This window comes from Artemia sp. Qi Xiang Cuo, chromosome 9 (genome assembly GCF_049724085.1).
Source record: "Artemia sp. Qi Xiang Cuo chromosome 9, ASM4972408v1, whole genome shotgun sequence".
In the NCBI taxonomy this organism is placed as follows: domain Eukaryota; kingdom Metazoa; phylum Arthropoda; class Branchiopoda; order Anostraca; family Artemiidae; genus Artemia; species Artemia sp. Qi Xiang Cuo.
The window spans coordinates 55,348,430-55,363,580 of NC_142802.1; the positions used below are offsets into that span (position 1 = coordinate 55,348,430).

General features: G+C 35.1%; 1 protein-coding gene across 2 annotated transcripts in view; it reads right to left on the bottom strand.

The window, feature by feature from the left end:
- Tmtc4 (Transmembrane O-mannosyltransferase targeting cadherins 4) overlaps positions 1–3,370 on the bottom strand; it is a 123,932-nt gene extending 120,562 nt beyond the window's left edge. For both annotated transcript variants that reach the window (XM_089094727.1, XM_089094726.1), the window contains exon 1: positions 3,304–3,370. In XM_089094727.1, coding sequence (XP_088950853.1) covers positions 3,304–3,334 — 31 coding nt within the window. In that variant the 5' untranslated portion in view covers positions 3,335–3,370. The remainder of the gene's footprint in view (positions 1–3,303) is intronic.
- Positions 3,371–15,151: the final 11,781 nt, after the last annotated feature.

Below are 15,151 nucleotides of genomic sequence, written 5' to 3' on the forward strand. Positions count from 1 at the left end.
AACATCCAATTTTTTTGCAAGTATTCAAAGCTAAATTTTCACAACTTAAACTGTATTATTTTAAAGAAAATGGCTTCATTTTTACAGTCCAAAGATTGGATTTTGAGGGTTTTTGTTAAAAGAAAATAGAAACAATTTCTAAATGTTTTCTATTGTCCTAATTCATAATTGTATAGTACATCTAATACAAACATACCAAAATCACAACTGAAATTACACCCAAGTCAATGCTAAACTGTAATCTTAATCTGGCATCAATGTTGAAGTCAGACAAGGGTGCATCCTCTCTCCCAATCTCTTAAACTTTTTATTGACTGGATCATAAAGAAATAAATGGATCTAAAGAAGTACCAGTCATCCCTGACTTCAGCAGGACTGAGCTCAATCATGTGGAAAATACTGGCCCTAGTTGGAAACTCCTCCAGGGAGCTAATAATGCTAATAAATTTAAATAATAATATAGTTATTGAAACTACCACACTTTTGATCCTGACAGTCAGCATATAAAATACTAGAATGATGACAAATAAAGAGCATCTAGCCTCTCTCACACTTTATCTGAGTCAGTCAGATATTGTAGACCATTTCAAATTTCTGGGATCTGTTATACACATAAGTGATAGCTATATTAATGACATTTGCTACTATGTATCAGCTGTTTCAGCCCAAATTCCAATACCTTTATGCAAGAGGATGGAAATTCAAATCCAGAAATAAGCATTGTATATGAAAGTGTTGTATGTTATGTCCTCTTAAATTGGGACAAGACCTGGCCTCTAAAAACAGCTGAGGGGCATGCACTCAATTGTAACTGGATTATTAACAAAAACTACAGAAATTTTTTGCATGCATAATTACTTTTGGGACTGGTTTATTATCTAGAAGTCACAGAAGTTGTAACTTTAACATCTGCAGGGCCTGTAGTTTCGAATGGTGTATACTTCATGAGTTTCATACACTGTAAGGGAAAGCTTTATTTAAAGTCTAAAATATTTTCTTAACTGGTACACTAGGGTGAAAACCCCAGTATTTGGATTTGGATAATACCTACTCTTGGACAAATATTCTGATTAAAATGCACCCAACTTCAACATGGACAGCTGGTTTCTTGTCTTGGACATCATTGCAAGAGATAGTAGGGCAATTCCTGTTATTCAAGTCTCAAAGTAGCAAAATGAATCATAATACATTCCTTGTCTGATGTGGAAATAAATACAAATAAAGAAAAAGAGGCCCTATCAGAGTGGATGATGCAGTAAAGTCAGTCATAATTGATGTCTCAAAAGATATGAGCATATCACAAAAAAGTGAAATCAACTCTGGCTGTATAATGTATTGCAAAAAAAAAGTCTACTAATGATCCACTAGGATAAATAAGACTAGAATACCTGGAGTTGGCTGTCTAGAATCTTGGATAACACTATATCCAAATTTATGCAAAAGCTACCCTTATCTAGCCCACTTAAATATAATTATTCTAATTCATAATATTTGTCTGGGATTGAATATGTTCATGAGTGAGCTTGTCTGTGACTGAAATATTTCATTTGAGCTGTAAGACCCTGTGTCCATGATTGGACACTATATTCCAAGATTAGGTTTGGTTTAAAAATGTGTATCTGCAATTATGCTCTACTATTAACATTCAGCCCATTTAAAAATAGGTAGCATTGCATATGGCTTAAATATTTAACATAATAATATACTTGTTAAGGAGATTAGGTAAATCTAGTGGTGAAAAAATTTAGTTTTCACATGGTGTAATAAAGTTTTTGTAAAAATTTAAACAATATTTACCTTAATTTCCAGTTATCCATTTCTTTTTCTCTGGCTTTAATTCTGAAAATGTAATTCCTGTTATTTCAGTAGAATTTTAAGCCATATTAATGTTGTTTTTTTTTCAAAATTTAGGTAATGTACAGGCATATTTTTAAAACCTTATAAATTGGGATTGAGCAAAGTTGTGAAGCTAAAATTAATTGTGTTGTACTTCATTTAAGCAGAAGATCTATTTTGAAAGGTTTCACTTTTATAACACACAGATTTTTAAAGGTCATCAAAGGTCAGGATCCTCTAGAGGGAGAAGGAGTGGAGGCAGGTACTTCAAAATACCTTCCTGGGACATACATTAGCCTGTAGACCTATCCTTGTAAGTTTCATTTTTCTAACCTAACCCCTTTCCAAGATAGCCTAAAGTAGCTAAAGTAGAATTTTACTGCCTTTTTTATGCTCTTTCCAAATATAATAATCATTTTTGTCAGAAACGAATTTTACCCCACCACTATATATACCAATTCAGGGTATATATTTGCACATTAAGGGAGGTGATAGCTAAAGATAGCTAAAGTAGAATTTTACCACCTTTTTTATGCTCTTTCCAAATATACCACAAGATGGAAATGCGCTAATACGAGGCTGCGAAACAAATTTTTCTCCAACCGTGTGGTTGGCTTATGGAATTCCCTTAGCCAGAATGCAGTCATGTCCCCTAACACTGAAGCCTTCAAGTCAGCTGTTGACAGAGATTGGTGCAGCAAGCCATGGCGCACAGTTTGGAATGTGCCCGATGAGCTGAGCCACCATCATCATTGACCGGCGTCTACAGGATTCGTCCTTATCGCTGGCAAGTGCGATTTAAGGTAATTTAAGGTAATGGCTAATTTGACAGTGTATATATATACAAATCTTTAAATTAGCCAACTGGCCAACCAGTATTTTAAGTATAGGAGTCCAGCTGGATATAAGGAAGCATATTAAGAAGACAATTCTTACTCCAGAATATGGAGAATAATCCTAGTTAACACATTTTGCAGGAGGAGAGCCTTTATATTCAATTTTTTCCTTGTTTTTCCAGTTTTTGTAAGAAATTCATGGTTTTCTTAGAACCTATAGGCCTATAGCCTATTCACAGAATATATACCCCCACCCCCCTAATGTGCAAACATATAACTAGAATTGCATCCTCAATCTAAATATAACATCCATTTGCATCAAAAATGAACTTAACTTCCATATTAGCCATATGGTGGATGTCCATATAAATAGGGGGTAGGGGTAAAATTCATTTCTGACAAAAATGATTATTATACTTGGAAATAGCATAAAAAAGGCATCGAGTGGTATGTTTACTTTATTCATAACTCAATAATATGAATAAAAAAAATTTACCATTACCTCATAGGCTTACAGGCCTAAACCTTACACTTCAGAATTTAAATGAGCTACCAAAGTCTCAATCTTTGTCTACAATTTTCCCTATCTCTTTTGCTATTTAACTTGGATTCTTTTTTTATTCTGATATACCTCTTGATGGAATACAGTCAGAATCTACCATAATTCCTACTTTCCTTTAATCACATTTCAGTTTTTTAAAATGATCGTATATTATGCAGGGTTACCGACTTTCTCGTCAATGAATATGTCCCTTGAGCATCCAAAAATGTGTCCTTTTCAGCCAAATTATTTATTTTATTCAATAAAGGAGGAAGCCACAGGCTTGTCGCATAACAACACAAAAAAGTAACAGCTCAAACAGCAAACACTGCAAAACACAAAAAGAGAAATAAAATAAAATTAATATTTATAAATAAAAAATAGCTATACAACAACTATATTACAGAAACTGTTTTTCATAGAACTAAGTTTCAACAACAGCACTCTTAAATGATTGCACTGTTTGCGTAGGAACTACGGTATCAGGTAAACTATTCGTAAGTTTAGTTGCACGGTTAACAAAGCTAAATTTACCTATTTTCATGAGCACTTGTGGTTGAAACAGTTTATACGAGTTTTGTCGAGTGGCTGAGTAATGACTAAGTTTGAAAAAACCAGCCCAGTCCACATTATCGACACCCTTCATAATACGGTATGTATTGATCAGGTTAATTTTATCCCGTCGAAACTCCAGAGAAGAAAGTCCCAAACACTCCAGTCGACGCTGATATGGTAAATGGCTCAAATATGGCACAAACTTTGACGCCCGATGTTGAGCCCTTTCAATTTGCTGCGAGTCACATTTCCATGTAGGATACCACACAGAGGAACAGTATTTTACCACCGGGTGTGCTATTGTCTTGTATAGTGTCTTAAAAGTGTGAAGGTTAAATTTCATGAAACTTCTCTTAATCCGAAGCAGACTGTAATTAGCATTTCGTGAAATTATTGACACATGCTTGTGAAAGTTCAACTGGTTATCAAAGTGGATACCTAAATCCCTTACTGAATCTGCAAATGAAACAGGTGTATGACCAAGATTCATTTTTTTATTATATTTTTAGGGGTAATGGTAAGTCAAGCTTTTCGAAAAGTAATGGAGTACAAAATATTTTTGATGGTTTACAAACATGGAGTTCAATTTACACCAATCATTTAGGGCATTCAGATCCTCTTGAATAAGGGTGACATCTACCGGGGAGGTAACACTTTTATAAATTTTTATATCGTCTGCAAACAGTTTGTCAGTGGAGTGACGAATTACTTCAGGCAAATCGTTGACAAACAAACAAAATATCACTGGGCCCAAACAACTGCCCTGTGGCACCCCACTCAAAATCGGACTCTCACTTGAAAGTGCACTACCGACTATAACTTGCTGGGAACGGCCTGATAAATAATCTAAAATCCATGTCAAAGTTCTACTACCTAGCTTGTACTTTTCACATTTTTCAAGCAACAAACTAATTGAAACTTTGTCAAATGCTTTACTAAAGTCAATGTAGAAGCAATCAAACTTGGAACTGAGATCAGCCATATTTTGGAAATCTTTTACAACATCTAGCAACTGCGTATTACATGACCTGTTTTTCTAAAAACATGCTGTGACGGATGCCATAGTTTATTTTGGTTGAAGTAATCCTGTATCTGATATACAATAATCTTTTCAAGAACTCTTGAAAAAATTGAAAATTAAGGTGTTTGAAATTGGACGATAATTTCCAAATTGGGATTTAGATCCTCCTTTGTGGAGTGGCTTTACGACCGCTTTTTTCCACGCTGCAGGGCATTTACCACTCAAAAGACTGGTTAAACAAAAACGCAAGAGGTTCAGCTAAACACGTGGCTGTCTTCTGAAGAAAAGTGTTAGAAATACCATCTATATCTGGAGCTTGAGAACGGAAATGTCACGGAGAATTTTTAAAACCTGCTCTGAAGAAATATCAAAGTCATCGAAGGGCACTTTGTCTGCTGAAACAAATTCGGTAAAATGGGATGGACTGCATGCATGGACATCATTTGGATTTACAAAAACTGACGAAAACACTTGTTTAAACACATCAGCCTTTTTCTGATCATCACTTATTAATTCACTTGTAGTTGGGTCATCAAAAATGTACGAATCAGTTGAGGAGTCAGTCTTATTTCTATTAACACACTTCCAAAACTTCTTTGGACACCCTCGAATATTAGTAATGATTGACGCGTAGAGACCCTGTAGTGAACGAGTGGCGTGATTCCGAGCCCTTTTATACGCACGCCACGAGCCTTAATTTTTTTCCAACATATACTGTATCCATTGTTTATTTTTAACACTAATAGCATCAAGTTCAAATTTTTGCAGGCGTCTTCTTTTTCTTGAACCTTCTTTAAGTAATAACATGGAACGAACCTTTCACATGCATCATTTATAACCTCTCGGATGAACTCAAAAGCAACATCCTTATCCGCATTACTAGACTGAAGCTCCTCAACAATAGAAACGGAACTGATAAAGTCTTGAATTTCATCGTAACGACCCTTGCTGTAATCGTAATAAAGTTTAGAACATGAGTTCACCGTTGCACTTACATTCATTGATAGAGACATAACTACATGGTTGCTTCTACCTAGAGGTGGCAGCATCTTAAGGTCTAGTATGTCATCTGGAGATTTTGTGATCACCAAATCCAGTACATGGGGAGTGGAATTGCTTCTGAGTCTTGTGGGATCCACAACATGCTGGTGCAGAAAGCTGTCCTGTAAGGTTTGCACAAGTTTAAAAGCAAAACTCTGGTCCGTCCCTGATATAGCTTGGGATAACCAGTCAATATCGAGCGCATTAAAGTCACCAAGAACAAGAATTTTTGAGGAAACAGACGCAGGGTACGACAGATAACTCAGCAGACGATCTTCATTTAACATACTAAATTCATTTCTGGAAGGGCTTCGATATATATGCCTACAATCCTCACATTTTGGGATATCCCTGGCAACTTAATTTCCACATTAATTACTTCACTTAATTCCAGAGTAAACGAAACATCAACTTCTGCATATTTTAATTTAGATGACGACGGAATATAAATACAAATCCCCCTTTTCGAATGCTTGTTGTACACGACATTATAGCCACTCAGTTGAAGGAAATGTGCTTCGGGGTTGAGACAATGCTTTGGGAGCACCTCAGTCACGATAACTATATCAGGTTTGTGAAAATTTACCAAAGAATAAAGTTCGTCAAGTTTGTTTGAAAGTACATCAGCATTTGTATACAACACGGAAAGATTATTCTTCCATTTCATGCCTGGAAGGGGCCGCTTGTACCTAATGTTTCTTTGAAACACGTTGCCTTCTAACTGTTTATTTATACTGGTTACATTGTAGGGTAAAACGTTTAATGTTGCATTATGTCCATATTTTGTCTGTAATATGTCCTTAATATGTCCATCTTGAAATCTCAGAAACTAGTTTTTTTACAACTTGTAAACCTCCTTCAAAGTGATCAGTTAACATCGAATATAATGAAAACGAAAAAGATTCATTTAGTTCATCCATAAAAAATGAATTAGTTTGAAAGCACAAAAGTTATAAAAACATATAAACAGTAAAAAGCTAATTGTCAGAGCTTAAGGCTCATCTTCTTACGAGAGTTCTGCTTGACAGGCATGGTCGGCATGAGGGTCAGCATTTTCACTCCTTTTTAAAGCATTTTGCATATCAAAGTATTTCTTGCGCATGTCATAAGGCACAATCCAGGAGTCGAGCGACGTTGCGAAGCGCTAGGTAAGCTGGGTTGCCCTTCAATCAGGGGGTGACATCCCCAAAGGCATAATTACTGGGCCTTTGAACAATGCTGAACAAAATAGATGTCTACAAATTCTGATTGGATGCTTGTTTTTGGAACTAGTAGGCGCGGGGGGGGGGGGTGCCCTCAAATCACTTTTGACTCTTATAAAGGATACTAAACTTCAATCAAATGAGCCCCACCTGATGTTTATATGACTACCCATCCCATAAGACCTTATATGCCACCGGGGCATAACTTACAACCCTTGTCCCAGGGCTCTTAGGGGTTGTGTAAACGCTGAGGGTATTGTTATATGTTCTTTGGACCATATTTAACAAAATTTATATTTCAAAATTTCTGTTGGATGCATCTAGAGAAAACAATACGTGTGTTGAGGGGAGTGGCTCCATCCCTCCCCACCAAGGGTGGAGGGGGGGAGGCTTACTCCAAGGGTGGCACGGCCCTTGTGTTTCAAGAATAGTTCTTAAAAAATTATACAAAAGGTCGAACATTAGCGTAGGGAGGGGGTATTGAGGAGGGATCTTTTTTACGATAATCCCAGGAAATCCACCCCCTCTGTGGAAAATTTCCCCACGAAAAATTCTTCTATATAAAGTTCCTCCCATGTAAAATTCTTCCGCCGGGAAGTTACCCCCGGACAATTCCGTCCCTGCTGCGAATCCTTCCCAGAAAATTGTATGCTAACGATTCTGCCTTAAAAATACTCCTTACCGTACTTTTATTTGAAGAAAGACTTGTAATCATTTAGTATCTGATCCTTTTTAAGGTCATTGGGAAATTATCCCTGTTTGGAAAATACCCCCCCCCCCTGGAAAGTTTATCCCCCAGAAATTTTCCATGGAGAATTTCTCCTGGTGATAATTCCCAAATGGGAATTTCTCCCGTGGAAAATCCCCCCCCCCCCCAAAAAAAAATAGATCCCAAGAGAATTCCAACTCCGGTGAAAACTTCCCCCTTAGAGTTCCCTCAGAATGTCTCTATATGTACAATGGGATCAACAACGAGAAAAAAGACAAATAACAAACATTCTGAATACAAATTCTGGTAAATTCTCCCCATTTTAATTTCCCCTGAAAATTTCATGCCCAGAAACGTCTATCCCAATGGGAAATTCTCCCCATAGAAAATCCATCCCCAGAAGATCTCCTTCCTTCCTTGAAAAATGTGGGTATATTTCCCTATAACAAATACTATATGTAAACAATGGGCAAATTTCCTAACCTACTGCCCTTACTCTGGTGGTTCTGAGGGGTCATGTCATCTCCAAAGACATATCTATCGTACGTTTCAACAATAGTGAACAAAATGGCTATCCAAAATTTTAACCAGACGACTTTCAGGAAAAAAGGGCGTGGGACGGGGGCTAGTTGTCCTCCAATTTTTTGGTCACTTAAAAAGGACAATAGATCTTTTAATTTTCGTTTGAACGAGCCCTCTTGCGAAATTCTAGTACCATTGGTTCGATATGATCACCCCTGAAAAAAACAACAACAACAAATAAACACGAATCCGTGATGCTTCTTGTGGCAAACACTATAAAATTTCATTTTTATGGATAGGAGCTTGGAACCTCTACTGAGAGGTTCTCTGATACGCCGAATCTAATGGCGTGATTTCCATTAAAATTCTTTCACTTTTATGGGGTGTTTTCACCTTTTTCGAAAATTTGGCAAATTTTCTCAGGCCCACTAATGGGTAACACTATACTTAAAAAATATTATATATTTGGAATCAGCACAATAAGCTAATTTTTTTGGTACATCTATTGATATCAAAACTGATTCCAGATCATCAAGAATCTAATTTTTTTCTTTTACTAACTTTTCATTTTCAGTTAGTAATACTTGATAAATAGATAGATGTTTTTTCCTGACTATTGGAAGCCGGAAGCGATTGTTAACTAAAAAGGTGCCTGCTTGTCTATTATCTTGACTGTAGCGTAAAAGCAAGGATAAATAAAATCGTTGATAGATGAAAGAATACAAACTTTTAAAGAATTTCAAGAGTATTTACAAATAGTTGTCTGCGGGAAAGAGCAAGCAACTCTGAAAAATAATAACGTTTGTAAAAAAAATTAGCAGAAAATGAGTAGTTAAGTAAATTTAGTGCTAGACAAGTAGTTTCAATACTGATTTGGTGAAAAATGACATAGTTTTGTTTTTACAAAAATATGTCCCTTTTTTGCCCTATTATGTCATTACGTCCCGGCACACAGGAATATATCTATTGGACATAAAATATGTCCAGTTGGCAACCCTGATATAGGCCACGCTCACGTTTGTCCTGATCCCGGTAGTTCGCTAGTCATCTTAGACCTTAGGAAAGTTAAAACAAGTTTACTGTTTTGAATGTGACAACTTGGTCAATAAAAGTGAGTTGTATTTTTGACGTTCGCTCTCCTGACCCGGTTAGGTTTGAGAAAGGTTTTTATTTTTTACCTTGCTAATTGAAATATGAGACCGATTCAGAAATATTGACGTCCAAAAAATTTAAACAAATTAAGTTCGTATTTAACAAATGGTGAGTTTGCCAAACATTGTTGAAAAAAGGTTTTTTAAAATTGGAGGGCCATTAGTAGGGGCATTAATTCAGCCGAAATTGATATTTAGCGATTTTTCTACACGTTGATTACAAATCTAAGGCTAATATTGCAATAAGAAAGTTCAAAGTAGAAATACATCAATTCCTATTTTCAGATAGTGCACTTTTTGTGCCTTGATTAATATGGAAATATTGCGATATGTATGGCTGGAAGGCCCTAATTGGGGCCCTTGTGCCTGTTCGCCCTCCAATTCCCTCTCTCCTTCCCAATTTTGCTTTTATCTAGCGTCTGTTTTGGCTCATTACCGTTCAGAGACTAGCTATAAAATGGTCCTAAATGGTTAAATCTTCATTAAAAATCTCTAGGATTGCAGTTTGACTATCCTAAATCAAAACAAACTATTTGTTATGTCTAAAACTATATGTATAAAGTTTCCAATAGTAAAAAGTCATCAGGCTTCAATGTATTATGATTTATTTTATTTTTCAAGCGACTCTTCATTTGGATTTTTCCCCAAATGCATCCACTCAAAACTTTGAGATAGCCATTTGTTCAAAGTAGTCCAAAGGCCAAATAAGTGTACCTCCGGGGGGGGGGCGACCCTCCACAGCCCTTGGGATAAGGGCTGCAAGCTCTGCAAGTTGCCCATTGCTAACATATATGGTTTTTTATTGCGAAAAGGGAGCATGTTTGATCCTTGATCTCCAAAATGGCTTTGGTTATTAAGGTGAAGCTTTGAAGAAATGTGGGGAGGGAGGCTGAAAAAAAAAACACTTTGTGCATGATGGTAGTCGAAAGAGCGTATCAGCAATTTCTAAGGAACGGCTGAGGGTATCAAGTTGAAACCCTTAGAGCATATGTTGACAAAAGTATTTTTTTTAAACTGAAGATAAGGAGCAGTATTAAAACTTTAAACGAACAGCAATTATTCCGTTTATGAAAGGGGCTGTCCCCTCCTCAACGCCTTGCTCTTTACGCTAATGTTTGTTATTGTTTTAAGAAGTAGAGTGGTGAAAAAAAGTCAAACTTTAGCGTAAAGAGCGAGGCTTTGAGAAAGGGACAGCCCCTTTCATATACAAAATAATGCTGTTTGTTTTAATTTTTTATGTCGCTCCTTACTTTCAGTTAAACAAAAAATTGTTTTTTATTTAATTTCGGGATGTTTTTCAACTAATGCAGGTTCGATTTTGGCCCACCGTGCATGAACAATTAAAACACAATTTGTACATTAATTTTGGCAGATTTATTACGGATATGAAGGGGCGCCCCCTCCTCAGTACCTTGCTCTTTACTCTAAAGATGTTAGCACTTTTAAAAAGCTTCCTGTTCTAATTATTAATGAAAAAAATAGTTTCCGAAAAATAAGTTTTTCAAAGAAAAGTAAAGGCCATTATAAACTTAAGCTCAGGAGATACAAATACCTGTTAAAATTCAAACTTAAAACGACCGGAAATTACTATTAAAGAATAAATGAAACCCAAAACGAACAGAAATTAAATAAACAATCATAGCAAAAAACATGCAAAAAGTAATAATATAAATGATTAAATAGATCTTAAAGAAAGTAATGCTTAGATTGAACATGAAAATCAAGCTTAAAACGAAAAAAAATAGTTTGCTATTAAAGTATAAATGAAACTTAAAACGAACAGAAATTAAATAAACAACCAATGCGAACAAACATACAATATATATTAATATAAATGAATAAATAAATCTTAAACAAGTGAAACTTAAATTGAATATGCAAATCAAGTTTGAATCGAATAAAAATAACTACAAACAAGAGTTTGGGTATCGCCTCACTGCAGAAGCCTAAAACCTACTGCGTCATTGGCGCCTTACTGAAAACTATGTGAGTCTTGAACAGTCTTGGAAAGTATAACGAAATCAAATTCAATATTAGATATATAATGTTGTTAATTGTTGAAAGATCCATCAGTTCAAGATTTTTTTTTTCACTGTAATTTTTATTTTGATTTTCAATGCTGTAAAAACTGGGAAAGAATAAATTTGTAATATACGAGTAATTCGTTTTCAGTGAAGCGCCAATGACGCAGAAGGCTTTAGGTTTTTACAGTTAAAGAAGGGGGTAGTATCTAAATTTTGTTTGCAGTGAAACTATATTTGTCTTGACCAATCTTGGAAAGAACTAATAAATTAAACTGAATATTTTATGTATAACGATATTAATTACTGAAAGCTCATCAGTTCAAAATTTTACTGCAATTTTAATATTTATCCTTCAATATTAAGTACAAAAGAAAAGATTTGTAATATAGTTCGTTTTCAGTAAAGCACCAATGACGCAGTAGGTTTTAGGCCTCTTCAGTGAGGCGATACCCAAACTCTTGTTTGTAGTTATTTTTATTCGATTCAAACTTGATTTGCATATTCAATTTAAGTTTCACTTGTTTTAAGATTTATTTATTCATTTACATTAATATAATTTTGGATTTCTTAAAGTTACAAAAGTGAAAACATTTCAAAGAATTCGTTTTCAGTAATGCGCCAATGACACAGTAGGTTTAGGGTTCTGCAGTAAGGCGATACCCAAACTCTTGTTTATAGTTATTTTAACTCAATTCAAACTTGATTTGCATATTCAATTTAAGTTTCACTCGTTTTAAGACTTATTTATTCATTTACATTAATATATATATTGTATCTTTATTCGAATTGATTGTTATTTAATTTCTGTTCGTTGTAAGTTTCATTTATACTCTAATGGCAAAATATTTTTTTTGTTTTAAGCTTGATTTTCATATTCAATCTAAGCATTACTCGCTTTAAGATCTATTTATTCATTTATATTATTACTTGTTGTATGTTTTTTTGCTATGACTGTTTATTTAATTTCTGTTTCATTTATTCTTTAATAGTAATTTCTGGTCGTTTTGAGTTTGCATTTTAACATGTATTTGTATCTCCTGAGCTTAAGTTTAAAATGACCTTTAATTTTGTTTGAAAAACTCATTTTTCGGAAAGTTTCTTTTTAATTAGTTTTTGTTCGTTTTAGATTGCAAAAATTTTCAAGTTTTTATGGCATGGGGGGGGGGGGTTGCTTACTTTCCGATTATTCTTGACTTTAAAAACGGATCTAGAACTTTCAATTGAAATGAAATGAGGCTTTTTTCAAAGTCTTAACGATTACCTCTTTGATAAAAACCTTATATATGAACAATAGACCGCTTGCATAACTTGTAGACAGCGATTGACAACAATGAATGGATTGAAAAAATAGCAAATTTAATTAACGCAATCTTGCGTTAATTAAGTAAATTACATTACTTTAGACTATTTTAGGGGGGGCCCCTCGCCCCTCCCCTGGATCCGCCACTGCCTTACACTCTGTTTCTTTCCTTGTTAGGGAGGAGAGCAGATGCCTAATAGGTGTGTGTTAATACCAAAACATTCTAACTCTCATTGGGCCTTCAGGTATGAACAGAATTAATTCAAAGAAAGGGATGGGGAAAAAGGGCGTGGGGGGGTTATTTGCCCTTCGATCAATTTTGACTCTTAAGAGCTGGACTAGAACTTCCGATTTGCAATCAAATGAGCCCTCTCTGAAGTTTATACGAGAATCCCTTCTAGCCCCCGGGCCCTGGGGTTTTTTTTCGACGCCAGAGTTTTGTTACTTAACCTTTTAACTATTTTTAACAAAATGGTATTTTTAACCCTTGCATATAAAGCAGCTCTGGGGGAAAAATTAAAAGAAATATTGAAGCTATATAAGATTTATTCATTTATTTATGTTTGCACCGGTTATCTTTATGTTTGTAAGATAGTTATTTTTAATTTCTGTTCGTTCGGGTTTTTTTTTTATTCTTTAACAGTAATTTCTGGTATTTGTTAGCTTTAACTATAATAGGAATTAATTTTCGTTGGTCCTGAGTTCAATATGGATCTTTTCTCTTCTTGAAAAACTTTTTTTTATGTATGTTTTTTTTTAATTAATATTAATAAAAAATTGAACCCCTATGGCATTTGCTATAGATAGCTTAATTACATGCCTCTGAAAAATCAAACCTGATTTTTTCATGAAACAATGAGTGGATCAAAGTAATAGCTTCAAAAACAGTAGCTAGGTCATTCCATTTTTCGATGCAAAAAGAATAGTATCGTTTTGATTTGACCATTTTTAGGATTTTTTTGTGCCACAATAACTTAGTATTCGTCACAAAGTATATATTCTAATCTTATTTTTTAAGTATCGCTGTAAGTTTCAGTATTTTATAAAAGATTTACTGTGTGTTTTTCCCATACAAAAATTTACTTTATTAAAGTATTTAGAGCGGGGGCAGCCTAGTTGGCATAAAGAAGAAAACTTTAGCGTGGACAGTAGAAGAGGGGGAGAGTGACGTTGGAGACTCCCCTAATATGGGCCGGAACTTCCGTTATCTCCTTCGTTCTCAATTTAAAAGAGTGAACAGACTGTTTGGGATGTAGATGGTTGGACTGTTTGAGTTGTAAAAGATTTTAAAATACTCAAAAATACTTACATTTTTAGTTATCGTAGGATTGCTTTCGTAGATTTTGGAATGGTGAGCCTCTGGGTCTATGATTTGGGTGAGCCTCAACTTATGATATGCAACTTTCATTAATTTTTTCTTTGTCATGTGCATACATTATTCTATACATGTTATTGGGTTGTAATTAGGTCTCATTGTGTTCCTTTTTAAGCCTTGGGATGAAAACTGAGACATCAGTTTAGACAGTGACGGCTGTTAGTCTCCCCCTTACAAATCGGGTTGAGAAGCTACAGACAAAACAACACAATTTAAAATAATCTGTATTTTAAAAATTTCTTTTTTCACAAAATACAACAATAATTGGCTAAAGATATCTAAAGTGCTATATCGGACATTTCCGTTGATTCTTTATTCCCGTAATTTCAGATGTAAAATTTAGAACATTATCGAATCGGTTTAGTCCCCTCCTTGAATAATTTACATTTGGAAAACTCACCCCCTGGGAAATTCCTCCCGTCTCCAAGAACATTTTCTTTTCCTGCTGATAATTCCCCCACGTTAAATTCCCCCCAGCAGAAACTTCCCAGCCGTGGAATATGCTCCCCCAAACATATTCCCCTCAGATAATTTCGGATATTCATAAAAATGGGAGCTGATATTTCTACTCAACTTTTTAGGTCAGAAGCAATGCTATAGCGTTACCTAAGTAAAGACCCATAAGGGTTCAATGAATTAATACTTATTTATTTTTCCAGGGGCACTGTATGTGGAAGAGGTGGTCGCATAAACTTTGGAACGGGGTTAATTGAATTACAAATTAAAATTTAAAGTGCCCTTACACCAGGGGCGGATCCAGGATTTTTTAGAGGGTGGGGCGCAAAATAGGTTGATCCAATAAACTTGCGTTAGGAGCAAGTTTAATTAACGCACTCTTGCGTTAATTAGGTAAATTACATTACTTTAGACCAAGTTAGGGGGGGTGCCCCCCTCTCCCCTCCCTGGATCCGCCACTGCCTTACACTCTCTCTTTCTTTCCTTGTTAGGGAGGAAAGCAGATGCCTAATAGGTGTGTGTTAATACCAAAACATTCTAAGTCTCATTGGGCCTTCAGGTATAAATAGAATTAATTCAAAG